This window comes from Rattus norvegicus, chromosome 19 (assembly GCF_036323735.1).
Source record: "Rattus norvegicus strain BN/NHsdMcwi chromosome 19, GRCr8, whole genome shotgun sequence".
Classification (NCBI taxonomy): Eukaryota; Metazoa; Chordata; class Mammalia; order Rodentia; family Muridae; genus Rattus; species Rattus norvegicus.
Window position 1 is genome coordinate 45,081,961 of NC_086037.1, and position 17,116 is coordinate 45,099,076.

A 17,116-nucleotide genomic window follows, 5' to 3' on the forward strand; every position below is an offset into this window, starting at 1 on the left:
ATTCTGAGGATTTTTCCCCATTGTTAGGAAGGAGGTTTTTTGTTTGAGGTAATCCTATTTGTCTAATTTTTCTTTTGTTTCCTGGGCATTTGAGGATATTAACAAACCACCTTTTCACAACCCAACCTAAGGCATTTCCCATGTTTCACAGTTTCAAGTCTTATGTGTGTAAACTTTGAGATGATTTTTATATATGGTTAGATATGAGAATTGAATTCTACTCTTCTGCACATAAAAACCTAATTTTCCCAGAACCATCTATTAGAAACATGTCTTTCTCCATTGTGTGTTCTTATACCGTTAGCAAAGTTGGGTATACACCCATGGATTTATTTCTAGGTTCTCTATCTTAGTCTCCTGGCTCATATTTTTATGCCAATATTGTGGTTATACCTGTTTTTATATAAATATTATGGTGTTTCTTTTAAAAATATTTTTTAAGAATCTTCTTAAGACAGGTCTTCAAGCCCGGTAGCGTGGGGTGTATGCTGGATCTGGACTTGCTGTGTAGCTGAGACTTACTGTTTATATAGGCTGTGGAAGACAGTCTATGTATATCAGCTGTGTAACATAAACTCACACGAAAGTCAATGTGGATGGGTTTGATCAGTGAATACTGCCTTGCATCTTACTAAGACTCTAATTGTAACAATAAGATTCTCTTAACAGAAGAATTGACTTATTAACCACAGCTGTCAAAGTACCACACATGGATTTACATAGCTGTGCTACTGACCTAAACAGGGAGAGACAGAAAGGCCCTCTCTCATCCACGAAGAAAGAGAAATACCACAACAGCTCTCTGGGAATTAAAGACAAGACATTGCTTTAAAGAGATGACTTCAAAAACAAAACACTTGTTAACAGATTTAACACCTGAAGATGAAAACAAGGCTTAAGACTCACTTAAATGTCAAGCTTACAGACTAGAATTAGAAATCAAGTATTAACAGTGAACAGAACCCTCGTTAATATTAAGTTACAAGCTGCTTTTCTTTTCTTTTGTCTTTTTGTTTTTTGGTTGTTTTGTTTTGTTTGGGTGTGTGTGGGGGTGGTGGTGTCAGTTTCTCTGTGTATCCTTGGCTGTCCTGGAAATCTCTGTAGACCAGGCTGGCCTCAAACTCAAAGATCTGCCTGCCTCTGCCTCCTCAGTGCTGGGATTAAAGGTGTAGGCCACCACCACCTAGCTGCAAGCTGTTTTTCTAACAAGAGTTTAGAAACAACTTTGAGTGCCTTCAAGATATGCATAAGAAACTACATATCAGTTTCATACTTAAGCTCCACAGAGGTTTTAAAAAGAGATAATTAGCAAACTTCAGTTTTGTTGGATATTTATTTTCCCTTAACAGAGAAAAACAATACTAAGCACAAACATAATGTTAAAATACAAAAGATTTTACTAAGCAGTGGTGGCATACACCTTTAATCCCAACACTCAGGAGACAGGCAGAGGTGGACAGATCTCTGAGTTTGAGCCCAATTTGGTCTACAGAGCAAGCTCCAGGGACAGCCAGGGCTACCTACCCAAAGAAACCCTGTTTTGAAAAACAACAACAACAAAAACCAAAAGATTTTAAAATTCAACAGCAGTGCCTTATTTGAAAGCTCTCTCTGAATAGCATTAATCCCGGAAGACAGTACCACAGATGCAATGACAGAGCAGAAAGGAAATTAAAACAAAGACTCTGAAATAAAAAATTCTCACTTCTGTCTGGAGAATCTCTTTTGTATATGCAATTTTGCTTATAAAATCTTAATGCTTTATTTAAACAGCAAGTTGCAAATCTTTAAAAATAAAATGAGTGACATATATTCAAATAAAATCTGTTTTGGCAAAAAAAAAAAAAAAAAAAAAAAAAAAGAAAAGTCAATTTGGCCCAAGTCAACTTTATGTGGATGGCAAGTCCATTCTCAATCCCTCTCAGTTATGAGGATAAAGCGCGTATTGCTAAGTCGTGGAGATCCGTCCGCAGTCCTCAGCAGTGATGGCAAGGACCGACCTCGCTACACTCCACAGCTGAAATGAAGGCAGGCCTGGTCGGAGAGCCATTCAAATACATAAAGCGTCATCTGTTCTCCTCACCTTCAAATCTTAAGTTATTACTTCACCTCGGGGAGATTATAGAAAAGGAGTATTTAAAATATTTAAAGTAAGCAAATCCATAATTTCTAGAAAAAAAGAAACCCTACTAAAATACGTTAATATGTTCTAGAGCCTCTCGCAGACAAGAATCCATGGAAAAAGGACTTATTTAGACTTCCCATTCAGTTAAAGCAGTCCTATACCTTATGACAGGATGGCTTCAAACCCTCCTAAAAGTTTAGTGTCTTAATTACTTCTTAGTATCTGAATTCACAGAAATCTCTCTTCTTAAATGAGACACAGGTATCAGAGAAATGGTATTTCTTTTTAATTACTATCTACTTCATCTCTCCTTAAACTTCTTGAACATATAAAAGATAAAAATGTAATAAATTATCTAAAGATGTAATTTAAAGTACAAATTAAAAGGATATCCAAAATTTGTGATTCTTTAGTGAGAACTATACAAAACATAGTATTAAGTTGTTCAAGGAAACAGTTGAGACTCTCGCTAGGCCATGCTTAGGAGTAACTGGTATCACGAGTCCATGTCATCACCACACAGAAATATACAAGACAACTAGTAAGCTACCTACAAGACTCTCTTTCCAAACAGCTGATGCTTCAGCATTTAAATAAAAGAAGCAAAGACCAGGTATATCCCAAGGTCCAAACATCAGTTTCTCCTTTTAGCCTCAAAAGAATTTTGAACGTCAAACTTACAAGAGAATACAAGACATCTTCATAAACACAGAGTCTTGTATGAGGATGCACACTTCCCAAAATACATCCAACAGTTTTTCAAGGTGAATACATTCTAGGAAAAACTACAACTAAGGCTACAACTAATGCATCAGTTGAAGCCTTCAGCTGATGAGAAAATAGGGCTACAAAGTAAAGTCAACAGTGACATCTAGCGGACATTTCAAGCACCATACACCAGACCAAAGTAATCCTAGTGCTGCACGCAGTCCATGCCAGGACAACTTTTGGCTATAACTCCAAATAAGAAAAGCTTGTCTCCACAAAAAGTTTGTCAATATGAGAAGTCCACTTTGATAAATATGAACCATGTAACAAATCATAGAATTAAATGCTTAAGTCTTTCTAGCACAAGACACTGATTAAGTTTACTGGATATAAAACTAAAAGAAGGCTATCAACTGATCAAATGTGACCGTGATTCTAAAAATCAAGATATTTTGAATTAAGAAACATGAGAGCGAATGGAAAAACTAAGAAAAGGAATGTAACAGTATATACATACAAATGACCAGTAAGGTATCTCAAAAAACAAGTCCTGACATCAGCCAGATGGTAAAATGAAACTTTGCAAAACATGTCAATGAGACCAACTACACCTGTACACAAAAATACCTTTGCAAAAGCTAGTAAGAAAGCCAGGTGAGTTTACAGAACCTGGATATGGGGTTAGGGGGCGATAAGCAGGACAGGAGAAGAGTTTGATATCATTCATGCCACTTTTCCCACAATCCCAAGCAGCATAGTGAGAAGAAATGTCCTCTGCCTGGACATTGCCTCAGACCCCAGTGTGGAGCCCAATCCAGGAAAACACAGCATGAGGCAGGACACTACAACTCCTGATCACGCCAGTGCCATGGATGCTCAACAAGTTTGTGTGTTTAGGGACAGATTTTAGGCTGCAGATCTGCCTGGCATACTCTGGCTCTAGGCCTATCCCATCACCACATTAGTGCCCAAGACTGAGTCCCTAGTACTAGTGTGCAGGCCATCTGCTGACCTGCCTTCAGTGACTGTTCACTTCAAGACTTGGCAGCCAGGTGTCCCAGATGTGTAGGGGTAATTATAGTGTCAGTCTCTCTCTCTCTCTCTCTCTCTCTCTCTCTCTCTCTCTCTCTCTCTCTCTCTCTCTGGATCAAGGCTACCTACCACAAAGCTACATCAGCCCCTATAGACACAGGCTTCTGGTTGTCCTTCATAAAAACAAGCTCTACTAGTGCTAAGACAATGACTTACACACCAGCTTGTCTACTGGAATCAGGCCAACATACCAGAGGACTCCAATGGCAGTCAAACCCATGGATCACAACTGTCCTTCCCAGGATCTCTAGATGGGCTGGCTGGTGGTAGGATTCCCCAGACAGTCTTCAAACACTAGAATAATTTACTTCTTCAAGATCACAGAGAGTTACAGGACACGGAAACTGAGGAACAGTCTGGGCAGGATCCTTCCAATTTCCATCTGTGCCCGGAGCTGACCCTGTGCCACAGATCAATGGACCCAGACCCCACCAGGAGAGAGCTGGTCTCCCAGGAGCACTGACACACAGGCTTACAGGAAGGTCAAGCCACTGTCAGAAACAGCAAGACCAGCTAACACCAGAGACAACCAGATGTCAAAAGGCAAGGGCAAGAACCTAAGCAACAGAAACCAAGGCCACTTGGCATCTTTAGAACCCAGTTCTCCCACCACAGCAAGTCCTGGATATCCCAACACACTGGAAAAGCAAGATTCGGATTTAAAATCACAACTCATGATGATGTTAGAGGACTTCAAGAAGGACATAAACAACTCCCTTAAAGAAATACAGAACAACATAGGTGAACAAGTAGAAGCCCTTAAAGAGGAAACACAAAAATTCCTTACAGAATTACAGGAAAACACACACATACACACACACACACACACACACACACACACACACACACACACACACACACACATACACACACACCAAAAACAAACAAGTGAAGGAATTGAACAAAACCATCCAGGATATAAAAATGGAAATAGAACAAAGGAAGACAACCCTGGAGATAGAAAACCTAGGAAAGAGATCAGGAGTCATAAATCCAAGCATTACCAACAGAACACAGGAGAAAGAAGAGAGAATCTCAGGGGCAAAAGATACCAAAGAGGGCTGGAGAGATGACTCAGCCATTAAAGGCTAGGCTCACAACCAAAAAGATAAAAGATAACAAAGAAAATATTGACACAATAGTCAAAGAAAATGCAAAATGCAAAAAGCTCCTAACCTAAAACATCCAGGACACAAGGAGAAGATCAAACCTAAGGATAGCAGGTATAGAAGGAGCGAAGACTCCCAACTTAAAGGGTCAGTTAATATCTTGAACAAAATTATAGAAGAAAACTTCCCTAACCTAAAGAAAGGGATGCCTATAGACATACAAGAAGCCTACAGAAACTCCAAATAGATTGGACCAGAAAAGAAACTCCTATCACATAATAGTCAACACACCAAATGCACAAAGCAAAGAAAGAATATTAAAAGCAGGGGTTGGGGATTTAGCTCAGTGGTGGTAGAGCGCTTGCCTAGGAAGCGCAAGGCCCTGGGTTCGGTCCCCAGCTCCGAAAAAAAGAACCAAAATTAATAAATTAATTAATTAATTAATTAATTAAATAAAAAAGAAAGAATATTAAAAGCAGTAAGGGGAAAAGGGCAAGTAACATAAAAAGGCAGACCTACCCAGATTACACCAGGCTTCCCACCAGAGACTGTGAAAGCTATAATATCGTGGACAGATGTCATAAAGAGCCTAAGAGAACATAAATGCCAGCCCGAGCTACTATATCCAGCAAAACTGTCCATTACCACAGATGGAGAAACAAAGATATTCCATGACAAAACAAAATTTACATAATATCTTTCTACAAATCCAGCCCTACAAAGGATAATAGAGGGAAAACTCCAATAGAAGGAGAGAAACTACACCTAAAAAAGCAAAAAAGTAATCTTCTTTCAACTAACACAAAAGATGACAGCCACACAGATATAATTCCATCTTTAACAAAAATAACAGGAAGCAACATTCACTATTCCTTAATATCTCTTAACATCAACAGATTCAATTCCCCAACAAAAAAGACATAGACTAACAGACTGGATACATTTACAGAACCCAGGATTTTGCTGCACACAGGAAACACACCTCAGAGACAAAGACAGACACTACCTCAGAGTAAAAAAAGTCTAGAAAGGAATTTTCCAAGTAAATGGTCCCAAGAAACTTGCTGGAGTAGCCATTCTAATATCAAATAAAATTGACTTGCAACCGCAATTTATGAAAAAAGATAAGGAAGGACACTTCATATTCATCAAAAGAGAAATTCACCGAGATGAACTCTCATTTCTGAATATCTATGCTCCAAATGCAAGGGCACCCACATTCATAAAAGGAACTTTACTAACAATCCAGCACACATTGCACTATACACAATAATAGTGGGAGACTTCAACACACCACTCTCACCAAATGACAGATTACGGAAACAGAGACTAAACAGAGACACAGAAACTAACAGAAGTTATGAACCAAATGGATTTAACAGATATCTATAGAACATCCCATCCTAAAACATAAGAATTATACCTTCTTCTCAGAACCTCGGGTACCTTCTCCAAAACTGACCATACAATCAGTCACAAAACAGGCCTCAACAGATACAAGAAGATAAAAATAATCCCATGCATCCTATCAGATCACCACAGACTAAGGCTGGTCTTCAATAACAACGAAAACAACAGAAAGTCCACATATACATGGACGCTGAACAATGTTCTACTCAATAACTTGGTCAAGAAAGAAATAAAGAAATTAAAGACTTTTTAGAATTTAATGAAGATGAAGACACAACATACCTAAACTTATAGGACACAATGAAAGTAGGGCTAAGAGGAAACTTCATAGCTCTGAGTGCCTGCAGAAAGAAACAGGAGGGAGAATACACTAGCAGCCTCACAGCACACCTGAAAGCTCCAGAACAAAAAGAAGCAAATCCACCCAAGAAGAGTAGAAGGAAATAATCAAACTCAGGGCTGATATCAACCAAGTTGAAACAAAGTACTGTACAAAGAATCAACAAAACCAGCAGCTGGTTCTTTGAGAAAATCAACAACATAGATAAACTCTTAATTAGACTAACCACAGGGCACAGAGACAGTATCCAAATTAACAAAATCAAAAATTAAAATGGAGACATAACAACAGAAACTGTGGAAATTAAAAAAAATCACCATATTCTACTATAAAAGCATATGCTCAACAAAACTGGAAAATATGGATGAAATGGAAAATTTTCTAGACAGATACCAGGTACCAAAGTTAAATCAAGATCAGATAAACCATCTAAACAGTCCCATAACCCCTAAAGAAATAAAAGCAGTCATTAAAAGTCTCCCAACCAAAATTAGCCCAGGACCAGATGGGTTTAGGGAAAAATTCTATCAAACCTTCATAAAAGATCTAATACCAATACTGTCCAAACTATTCCATAAAATAGAAACAGAAGGAACACTACCCAATTGGTTCTATGAAGCCACAATTTACACTATACCTAACCCACACAAGGACCCAACAAAGAAAGAGAATTTCAGACCAATTTCCCTTATGAATATCAATGCCAAAATACTCAATAAGATTCTGGAAAACCGAATCCAAGAACACATCAAAATGATCATCCATCATGATCAAGTAGGCTTCATCTCAGGGATGCAAGGATGGTTCAATATATGGAAATTCATCAATGTAATTCACTATATAAAAAAATTAAAAGGAAAAAACACATGTTCATCTCATTAGATGCTGAGAAACCATTTGACAAAATTCAACACTCCTTCATAGTAAAAGTCTTGGAAAGATCAAGAATTCAAGACCCACACCTAAACATAGTAAATGCAATATATAGAAAACCAGTAGCTGGGGTTGGGTATTTAGCTCAGTGGTAGAGTGCTTGCCTAGCAAGCGCAAGGCCCTGGGTTCAGTCCTCAGCTCCGGAAAAAAAAAAGAAAAAAAAAGAAAAAAAAGAAAACCAGTAGCCAACATTAAACTAAGTGGATAGAAACTTGAAGCAATCCCACTAAAATCAGGGACTAGACAAGGCTACCTACCCAATCTCTCCCTACCTATTTAATATAGTACTCCAAGTCCTAGCCAGAGCAATTAGACAACAAAGGGAGGTCAAAGGGATACAAATTGGAAAGGAAGAAGTCAAAATATCACTATTTGCAGATGATATGATAGTATACTTAAATGACCCCAAAAATTCCACCAGAGAACTTTTACAGTTGATAAACAACTTCAGTTTCAGTGGCTGGATATAAAATAACTCAAACAAATCAGTAGCCTTCCTCTACAGGATAAACAGGCTGAGAAAGAAATTAGAGAAATGACACCCTTCACAATAGTCTCAAATAACATAAAATACCTCGGTGTGACTCTAACCAAGCAAGTGAAAGATCTGTATGACAAGAACTTCAAGACTCTGAAGAAAGAAATTGAAGATGGAAAGACCTCCTATGCTCATGGATTGGTAGAATTAATATAGTAAAAATGGCCATTTTCCCAAAAAGAAATCTACAGATTCAATGCAATCCCCATCAAAATTCCAACTCAATTCTTCGTAGAGTTAGAAAGAACAATTTGCAAATTCATTTGAAATAACAAAAAAACCCAGGATAGCAAAAACTATCCTCAACAATAAAAGAACTAGGGGAAATCACCATCCCTGACCTCCAGCTGTTTTACAGAGCAATAGTGATAAAAACTGTATAGAATTGGTACAGAGACAGGCAGACAGATCAATGGAATAGAATTGAAGACACAGAAATGAACCCACACACCTATGGTCACTTGATCTTTGACAAAGGAGCTAAAACCATACAGTGGAAAAAAGATAGCATTTTCAACAAATGGTGTTGGTTCAACTGGAGGTCAGCATGTAGAAGAATGCAAATCGATCCATTCTTATCACCATGTACAAAGCTCAAGTACAAGTGGATCAAGGACCACATAAAACCAAATACACTGAAACTAATAGAAAAGAAAGTAGGGAAGAACCTCGAACACATGGGCACTGGGGAAATTTTCTTGAACAGAACACCAATGCCTTATGCTCTACGATCAAGAATAGACAAATGGGATTTCATAAAATTGCAAAGTTTCTGTAAGGCAAAGGACACTGTCATTAGGACAAAATGGCAACCAACAGATTGGGAACAGATCTTTAACAATCCTTATCCAATAAAGGGCTAATATCCAATATATACAAAAGACTCAAGAAGTTAGACTCCAAAGAATCAAATAACCCTATTTTAAAAATGGGGTAGAACTAAACAAAGAATTCTCAGTTGAGAAATATCGAATGGCTGCAAAGCCCCTAAAAAAATGCTCAACATCCTTAGTCATCAAATCAAAACAACCCTGAGATTCCACCTCACACTAGTCAGAATGGATAAAATCAAAAACTCCGGTGACAGCAGATGCTAGCGAGGATGTAGAGAAAGAGGAACACTCCTCCATTGTTGGTGGGATTGCAGACTGGTACAACCATTCTGGAAATCAGTTTGGAGGTTCCTCAGAAAATAGGACATTGCATTACCTGAGGACCCAGCTATACCTCTCTTGGGCATACACCCAAAAGATGCCCCAACATATAACAAGAACACATGCTCCACTCTGTTCATAGCAGCCTTATTTATAATAGCCAGAAGCTGGAAAGAACCCAGATGTCCTTCAACAGAGGAATGGATACAGAAAATGTGATACATCTACACAATGGAGTACTACTCAGCTATCAAAAACAATGACTTCATGAAATTCATAGGCAAATGGATTGAAATAGAAAATATCATCCTGAGTGAGGTAACCCAATCACAAAAGAACACACACGTTATGTACTCACTGATAACTGGTTATTAGCCCAAAAGCTCAGAATACTGAAGATATATAATCCACAGATCACGCTCAAGAAGGATGACCAAAGGGCAGATGCTTCAGTCCTTCTTAAAAGGGGGAACAAAGCCAAGACTGAACCCCCCAGTGAACCTGATTGTTGGAGGGAGGGCGGTAATGGGGGGAGGATGGGAAGGGGAACACCCATAAAGATGGGGAAGGGGAGAGGATAGGGGGATGTTGGCCTGGAAACCGGGAAGGGGAATAACAATAGAAATGTAAATAAGAAATACTCAAGTTAATAAAGATGAAAAAAAAGAGGGGGGGGAACAAAAATATTCATAGGAGGGGATATGGAGACAAAGTTTGGAGCAGAGACTGAAAGAATGTCCATTCATAACCTGCCTCACCTGGGGATCCAGCCCATATACACACAGCCACCAAATCCCGACAATATTGTAGAGGCCAAGAAGTGCTTGCTGACAGAAACCTGATATAGCTGTCTCCTGAGAGGCTCTGCCAGAGCATGACAAATACAGAGGTGGATGCTTGTAGCCAACCATTGAACTGAGAACAGGGTCCCCAATGGAGGAGTTAGGGAAAGGACTGAAGGAGTTGAAGGGGTTTGCAACCCCATAAGAAGAACTACAATATCAGACTCCCCAGAGCTCCCTGGGACTAAACCACCATCCCAAGAATACACAGGGATGGACCTATGGCTTCAGCCACACATGTAGCAGAGGATGACCTTGTCAAGCATCAACAGGAGGAACGGCTCTTGGTCCTGTCAAGGCTCAATGCCCCAGTGTAGGAGAATGTCAGGGTGGAGAGGTGGGAGGGAGTAGGTAGGTGGATCCTGCCCCATGTTCAGTGGCTAACAACCCCCTGGATCCCTAGTTTCATGGGACCTAACTCTCTCTTTTAGCCTCCAAAGGCTCCCTATACATGTGTGCATACAATAACAAAAACATACACACACACATATAAAGAAATCATTTACATTAAAAGCACATCAATTCATGATTTTTAATATATAAGAGCAAAGATTCTTCCCAAATCTGAGGAAAGACAAAATCCCTGAGCTGACTCAATCCCAACAGTGACAGTGGCACTTTGCTGGGATGGGCTTTTCAGTGACACGGCTGCTTGAGCTGCACTTCTGGAAGTAACCCCCAAACTCACTGATCACTACGCTAACTTGAATGGAAATGTTTACTCAGTGTATCCTCAGTGCCCTAGTGTCCTGGCTAGTTTTATATCAACTTGACATACGTTAGAGTCATGAGAGAGCAGGGAGCCTCAACTAAGAAAACGCCTCCATAAGGCCAGCCTATAGGCAAGCCCAGATGGGAATTTTCTTAAATCAGTGACTGATCCAGAAGGTCCAGCCCATTGTGGATGGGGCCATGTCTGGTCTCGGGGTCCTAGGTTGTGCAATTAAGTAATCTGAGTGAGCCATGGGGAGCAAGGCAGTAAGCAGCACTCCTCCATGGCTTCTACATAACCTCCTGCCTCCAGGTTCCTGCCCTGCTTGACTTCCTCCCCTCACAGCTTTTAAAGATAAGCTGTAAAGCAAACTCCTACTACCTGAGTTGCTTTGGTCAGTGTTTCATCCCATAGTAGGAACCCTAACCAAAATACTACGTAGTACAAATGGATGTTTGTTTCTCTTGTTTTCTCCAAGAAAACATAATGATTCTATATAAAAAGGCATACATTCGGGGGCTGGAGAGATGGCTCAGTGGTTAGAGCACTGACTGCTCTTCCTGAGGTCCTGAGTTCAAATCCCAGCAACCACATGGTGACTCACAACCATCTGTAATGGAATCTGATGCCCTCTTCTGGTGTGTCTGAAGACAGCTACAGTGTACTCATATACAATAAAATAAAATCTTTTAAAAAAAAAGGCATACATTCATTGGCATCAAAACAAAACATGAGGCAGTTAAGTAAAAGTATGTAAAGATAAATTGTCATTAGTTTACAATAAGTAGCCATTATAATCATAAGATCTTTTATATAAAACTTGTAGTAATCACAAGTCTCTATGGAAAAGACAAAGACTAAGCTCAACATGCATGGGAAAGTTACTAGGCACAAAGTAGAGAAGAAAGAAGGAAGAGCCTACTGTGAGCAGACAGCAATGAAAATACAGCAGCGGCAAAGCCCAGCCTATGGATCATCACTGAACACCATCAATCGAACACTGAGTGGCTGGTGCGCAGTCAGGGCTCATCTGAGCACATGCTGCCTACAAGGCGCTAGCCCCACACTTAAGACCATACAGACTCAAGAGTGAAGGGACAGAAAGGATATTCTACCACAGAAAACACAGAGAAAAGCACTCCACATTTTAAAAGAGTAGAGCTCAGTCCCCAGCTCCAAAAAAAGAAAAAAAAAAAAAAAAGAATAGAGCTATACAGGTGCATGCATTTGTAAAACTCATCAAATAATATACTTAAAATTTATATAAAATGATGTTTACCCTATAAATACCGGTAACTTACTGATAGTTATCATGCTCACACATTTGCCATGAAGAGGTAAACAGTGGAATCTACCTCGAGCTGGAAGTCTGACTTATCTCCCCCTCACCTGATAACTGATTCAGTGAGAGCAGGCTGAGGACCTGGCAGGGGACACCTTGAGGAAGACGAGTTCACCATTAGATAATGTACGTTTCCTTCCCTAGTGCAGCCCCTAGGATCTGATGAGGTTTGTCTGTGTCTCCCTTCATAGCCATGGCCTTCTCTTCGGTCTTTTTCTTTCAGACACTGGCTAGAGACTAAGCACGCTCTCCCTGGTTCTGGCTTCCTTACTCTTTCTCTACCGCTGCCCTCCCTAGCATACAACTCACTGCCCATGTCAGCTCACCGCAAGAAGCATGGCCTTCCCCACTCCTTCCTCCATTCTTCTCCTCTGTTACCCTTACAGCTCACATGCCCTTGAACTTTTCTTTTAAACTATAAATAAACTGCCCAGGAGTTTCCATAAGTCCATTCCTTTTTTTTTCTTTCATTATTGAGACTAAGAACCCCAAAAGGAGACCCTGATTTCCCAAGTATTATATGATGGCACCAGTAGGACTTGCCAAGATTTCTGGTAACATTTGTTACCTGCCTTTTAATTCTTTAATCGGCAGTGAAAGAGAACATGTTCCTATACCCTAAATGATATCAGGAACCTGTAACTTATTTTGATGAACTAAAAAATGAACTTAATAAAGCAAATGTAGTAAAAGATTAAAGCATTCTGAAGGTGAGGGGATTACTGTACAATTCTCTTAGCCTTTCTTATAGCTGAAAATTCTATAATAAAGCATTAGAAAAAAACGGCAGTTTAAAAATATAAATATTATATGCATAGTTTTCAATATAATTTTCTTCTTTTCTGACTATCATTTATAGAATGAGTTAAAGAAACACACATTTAAAAAAAATAAAAAACATACCCGGATTTCTTGAAGGTTGTGAAAATTATTTCCTACTCTGACTGAGATTTTGCTTGGAGTGTAGCTTTCATCAGATTTATAGTCTGCATAAATACATAACGTCTTCACTGTTGTTTTTCTTCTAAAAACAATAAAATAAAAGCATGTGCTTTATCATACATATCAAAGAATTATTGCCAAAGCACATTCTCTTCTGATGTGAAACATCAGGAGACAAAGCTGAGCGGTGTAAGGCACACCTTTAATCCCAGGGTTTGGTTGGAGGAAGGCAGGTGGGTCTCTCTGAGCTGGAGGCCAGACAGCCAGGGCTACACAGAGAAAAATGCTGTCTCAAAAATCATACACATATACATACATACATACATACATACATACATACATACATACATACATCACAAGACAAATATTTCAATCAACAATTTCCTTTTATTTCAACTTACAGGTTAAAACATGCAAAAACATAAGTACAAATATAACATTTTACACAAACATACCTCCTCACTGAGAACATTGTTAAGAACTAAAAATATGCATAAGAAGCAATTAAGTCAAGTCAGGTACTTCAACATCAATAATGTCTAACCTTTTTATTTAGACATTACACAAACAAAATGTTCTAACATGCTTGGATTTCTTTATTAATTACTTAATTCCTTATATTAAAACTTAAAAATACCTAGCTAAGTAATAAAATGAACTCAACAAATAAACACCTCAAAAAATAGAAAGCATACCCTGCCACTTAATGTACAAAATAAATTTCTATTCCATTGTAAAAATACACATCCCTACCCCGGGAATAGGAAGAAAGTACATTACAGGAAATTCACTCAGGAAATGAAAAAGAAAGAAAAACATGAGAAAACATCCTATGCTAAAAGCCAAAAGAAGAAACATAAATAGAGATACTGTTTGCCATCATACAAGAAAATATCAGCATGACTGGTGGGACCCAAGTTCCATTAGAAAAAGAGTATTGGGGCAGCAAATAAATTTGCGGCTCACCGATCAATTTCTAAGTGAAGGTTCATTGCTTTCTGATCATTTTAGATGTGTGTGTTTTATTTGGGGTACTGATAAAGGTCAGAAAGCTGGAGAGGGGCTACTGATGTGTGGAGGTAGAAGAATGAATGTGGGTGGGGGTGGGGGTTAAGAGAGACTCCCATAGGTGCATGTATTTGAATGCTGAGCTAGGTAAACGTCCGTGAGTGTTCTAATTCAACATAGAAAATCATGCCATTCATCAGGTGACTGCATATGGGGAGATGGAATGTACAGACCAAGTCAAAGTGGAAGATGCTGGGATTGCTCAAAGCTTCACTCTGTTCATGGTCGCTACACTGCATGCCTACTACGTCTAAGGCACTTTGCAAAGTCCAGATGTGTTTGTCTGCCTTCCTTTAGTTCACTGTATTCGGTCTGTTTAACAGTCATCGACTACTATCAGTTTACAGTGGAGAGTAGGTGGCTGCACGTGTTGACACTTGCACTAAACCAAAGTTCTTTCTTAAGGCTTATGCATCTCCAGAAATGATGGCTATAACTTACGCTATATACATAGTTATACAGGTTTGTAGAAGCAACCACTACTGCACTGAAAGTTTAAAACTGCTACTCTAGGAGATACAGCAAAATCTTTTTAAAACAACTAAAGTTTGCCTCATACTAATTCAAAAAGTAGTAATATTGCATATAAATCATAGTTTCTCAAATAATGCACTTGGGAGGACAAAATACAGACCGGGTGATAGTGGAAGATGCTGGGATCACTTGGATCCCACTGTAATCATGGTCACTGCATTGAATGAACACCTACTGTATGCCAAAGGCCTTGTCAGACTCCTAGGAAACACTGCTAGAAGGGAAGGGAGAAATCTTTCCCTGACTCACTGGCCTTCCTGACTTCCCTCAGTCCTCCTAGGTAAAACATGCTCTCCCAACAAACAGCTTCAGGCGGGAAGCTAGCACTTCCTTTGTTCTTCATTCCACACATGTAATAAAACCAAGCATGTCTAGTTTGGGATGAGTAAGTCTTTGATTCTAGGGTTTGCTATTACCACATACACTTAACTGAAGACTGGATGCAGTTAAGTGTGCTTCTCCTTGGCTTCTCAGTTCTAACAAGTCATATTTTGTCCTGCTGACTCCTGAGTAATTTCTCATTAAGAATCTCTGCCACAGCAGGCAGTGGTAACTTCCCAGCACTCGGGAAGCAGGGGCAGGCGGATCTCTGTGAATTCAAGCTCAGCCTGGTCTACAGAGTTCTATTCAGAGAAACTGTGTCTTGAAAAACAAAACAAAACAAACAAAAGTATCTATGACATTACAATGGGAGATGTCTGCAACACGTAGTCATAGCTATCTACTCCAGCTGCCTTTATCCCTTCCTTCTTCAAAATACCCCACTGAAAGAGCCATGCTGCCTCAAAAGTAGTTATAAGTAAGTTGTAGCCCTAAGTGTTAGCCTTGTACTGTAATGCGGCAGTGTTTCAGTGGGAGGTATGCCCTCTTATCCCTCCTACTCCATCCTGCTGTCAGAACCATTGCAATTCTCCAGTAGGGGTCAGGAGTCCACCTTAAAACTAAAGCCTAGAAGGAAAGAAGGGAGAGGGAAAGAAGGGAGTGACCTAGAGTCACCAATACCTTCAGGGTATTACAGCACCTTTTAGCTTTCTCTTGGCATGAAAACAGGCAATAAATGTCCACCTGATTGAAAACACTTGTTAAAGACTCTACACTAGAAGTAGTTAACATACATTATGTCCACTGCACAGATGAGAAAACGTGCACTGAGAACAAGCTAACCCAGAATTCCTACTTACAAATCTAAGAGATAGTCAAAAGTAATCTAAGTCTATAATCACATACAGTAATGTAAATAACTCCTAATTTACAATACTTAAAACACAAAATAATTGTAAAATTCTGTTTACTTTCCCTCTTAACATACTATATAACATTACTAAGTAGCATATGGCCTATACACTTGTCTAAACTAAGACAAATAGTTCATATTTATTCTTTGTTTCTAGAACAATAGTAAAACTGTGTTTTCTGAGTTTGCTTCTAATCATTATTAATTGGATGCTAAAAATAGATCTTCTACTAAAAACAGAAGTGATGAAAGTTTAATATTAAATTTCAGCATATATAGTATTAAAAGACAAAAAAAAAAAAAGTCTGGACTATCTGCTGGCCACAGAAAAGCTGCAAGACTTGCCTTTTTCCCACAAACTCTAGAATACAAGAAAACAATTATTTCTGCAGGCTTGAGAACCATGGGACTATAGGCCCAGAGGAAAAAGAAACAAGGAGAACTGCCCACTGGGCAGGAACCCTGACTGCAGTCATCTCTGAACTGAAATGTAAGGAGGTGAGAAGCCAACCAAGTCTGGCAGCCTCACCACACAGCAGAAAGTCATAGTGGGGGCAGCAGAGAGCAGACAGGGGGAGGTACAAGTCTATATTCCAGGCAAAGACTAACCACTGGGAGAACACTGACTAGAGAACAGCCAGCCATCAACATGGAGGGCTGGGCATGAGTGCAATCCCAACAACCAAAAAAAAAGTTCTCTTCAAATACTTATGCTTATTTCAGACCCTGGACAGCAAACGTCCTAAGGGTGCTCATTTTGACAAAGAGAGCCAGCATTACACAGTGTCTGGGGACTTGTGTGAGGAGTTAATGTTTGTTGTCTACCTCCTGAGTAAGCCTGTTAAAGGATACAGTAGTTTCCAGAAAGAATTCGGAAAAAGTCTTAGTGAAGAAGCAGAGCTGGGGTCCCAGCTGCCTTAAATCAGACAACAAAGAGGGTCACAAAAAGTAAAATAACACCGGTCTATTGTTCGGGAAGAAACAATTACTGTTTATAACGTTGTCATCTATACTGACATATAACAGGCTATTA

General features: G+C 39.2%; 1 protein-coding gene across 3 annotated transcripts in view; it reads right to left on the reverse strand.

Moving 5' to 3' along the window:
• The window catches only part of Anapc10 (anaphase promoting complex subunit 10), a 52,605-nt gene that overhangs the window by 24,683 nt on the left and 10,806 nt on the right, over positions 1-17,116 (reverse strand). The window contains exons 4-5 of one of the 3 annotated variants that reach the window (XM_008772516.4): positions 13,209-13,329; positions 3,915-12,400 (exon numbers count right to left, since the gene is read on the reverse strand). The exons of 1 other annotated variant lie outside the window; for it this stretch is intronic. In XM_008772516.4, coding sequence (XP_008770738.1) covers positions 12,365-12,400; positions 13,209-13,329 — 157 coding nt within the window. In that variant the 3' untranslated portion in view covers positions 3,915-12,364. Of the gene's footprint in view, positions 1-3,914; positions 12,401-13,208; positions 13,330-17,116 lie in introns of those variants that run through there. One more of the 3 variants, NM_001108445.1, reaches the window with a different exon arrangement.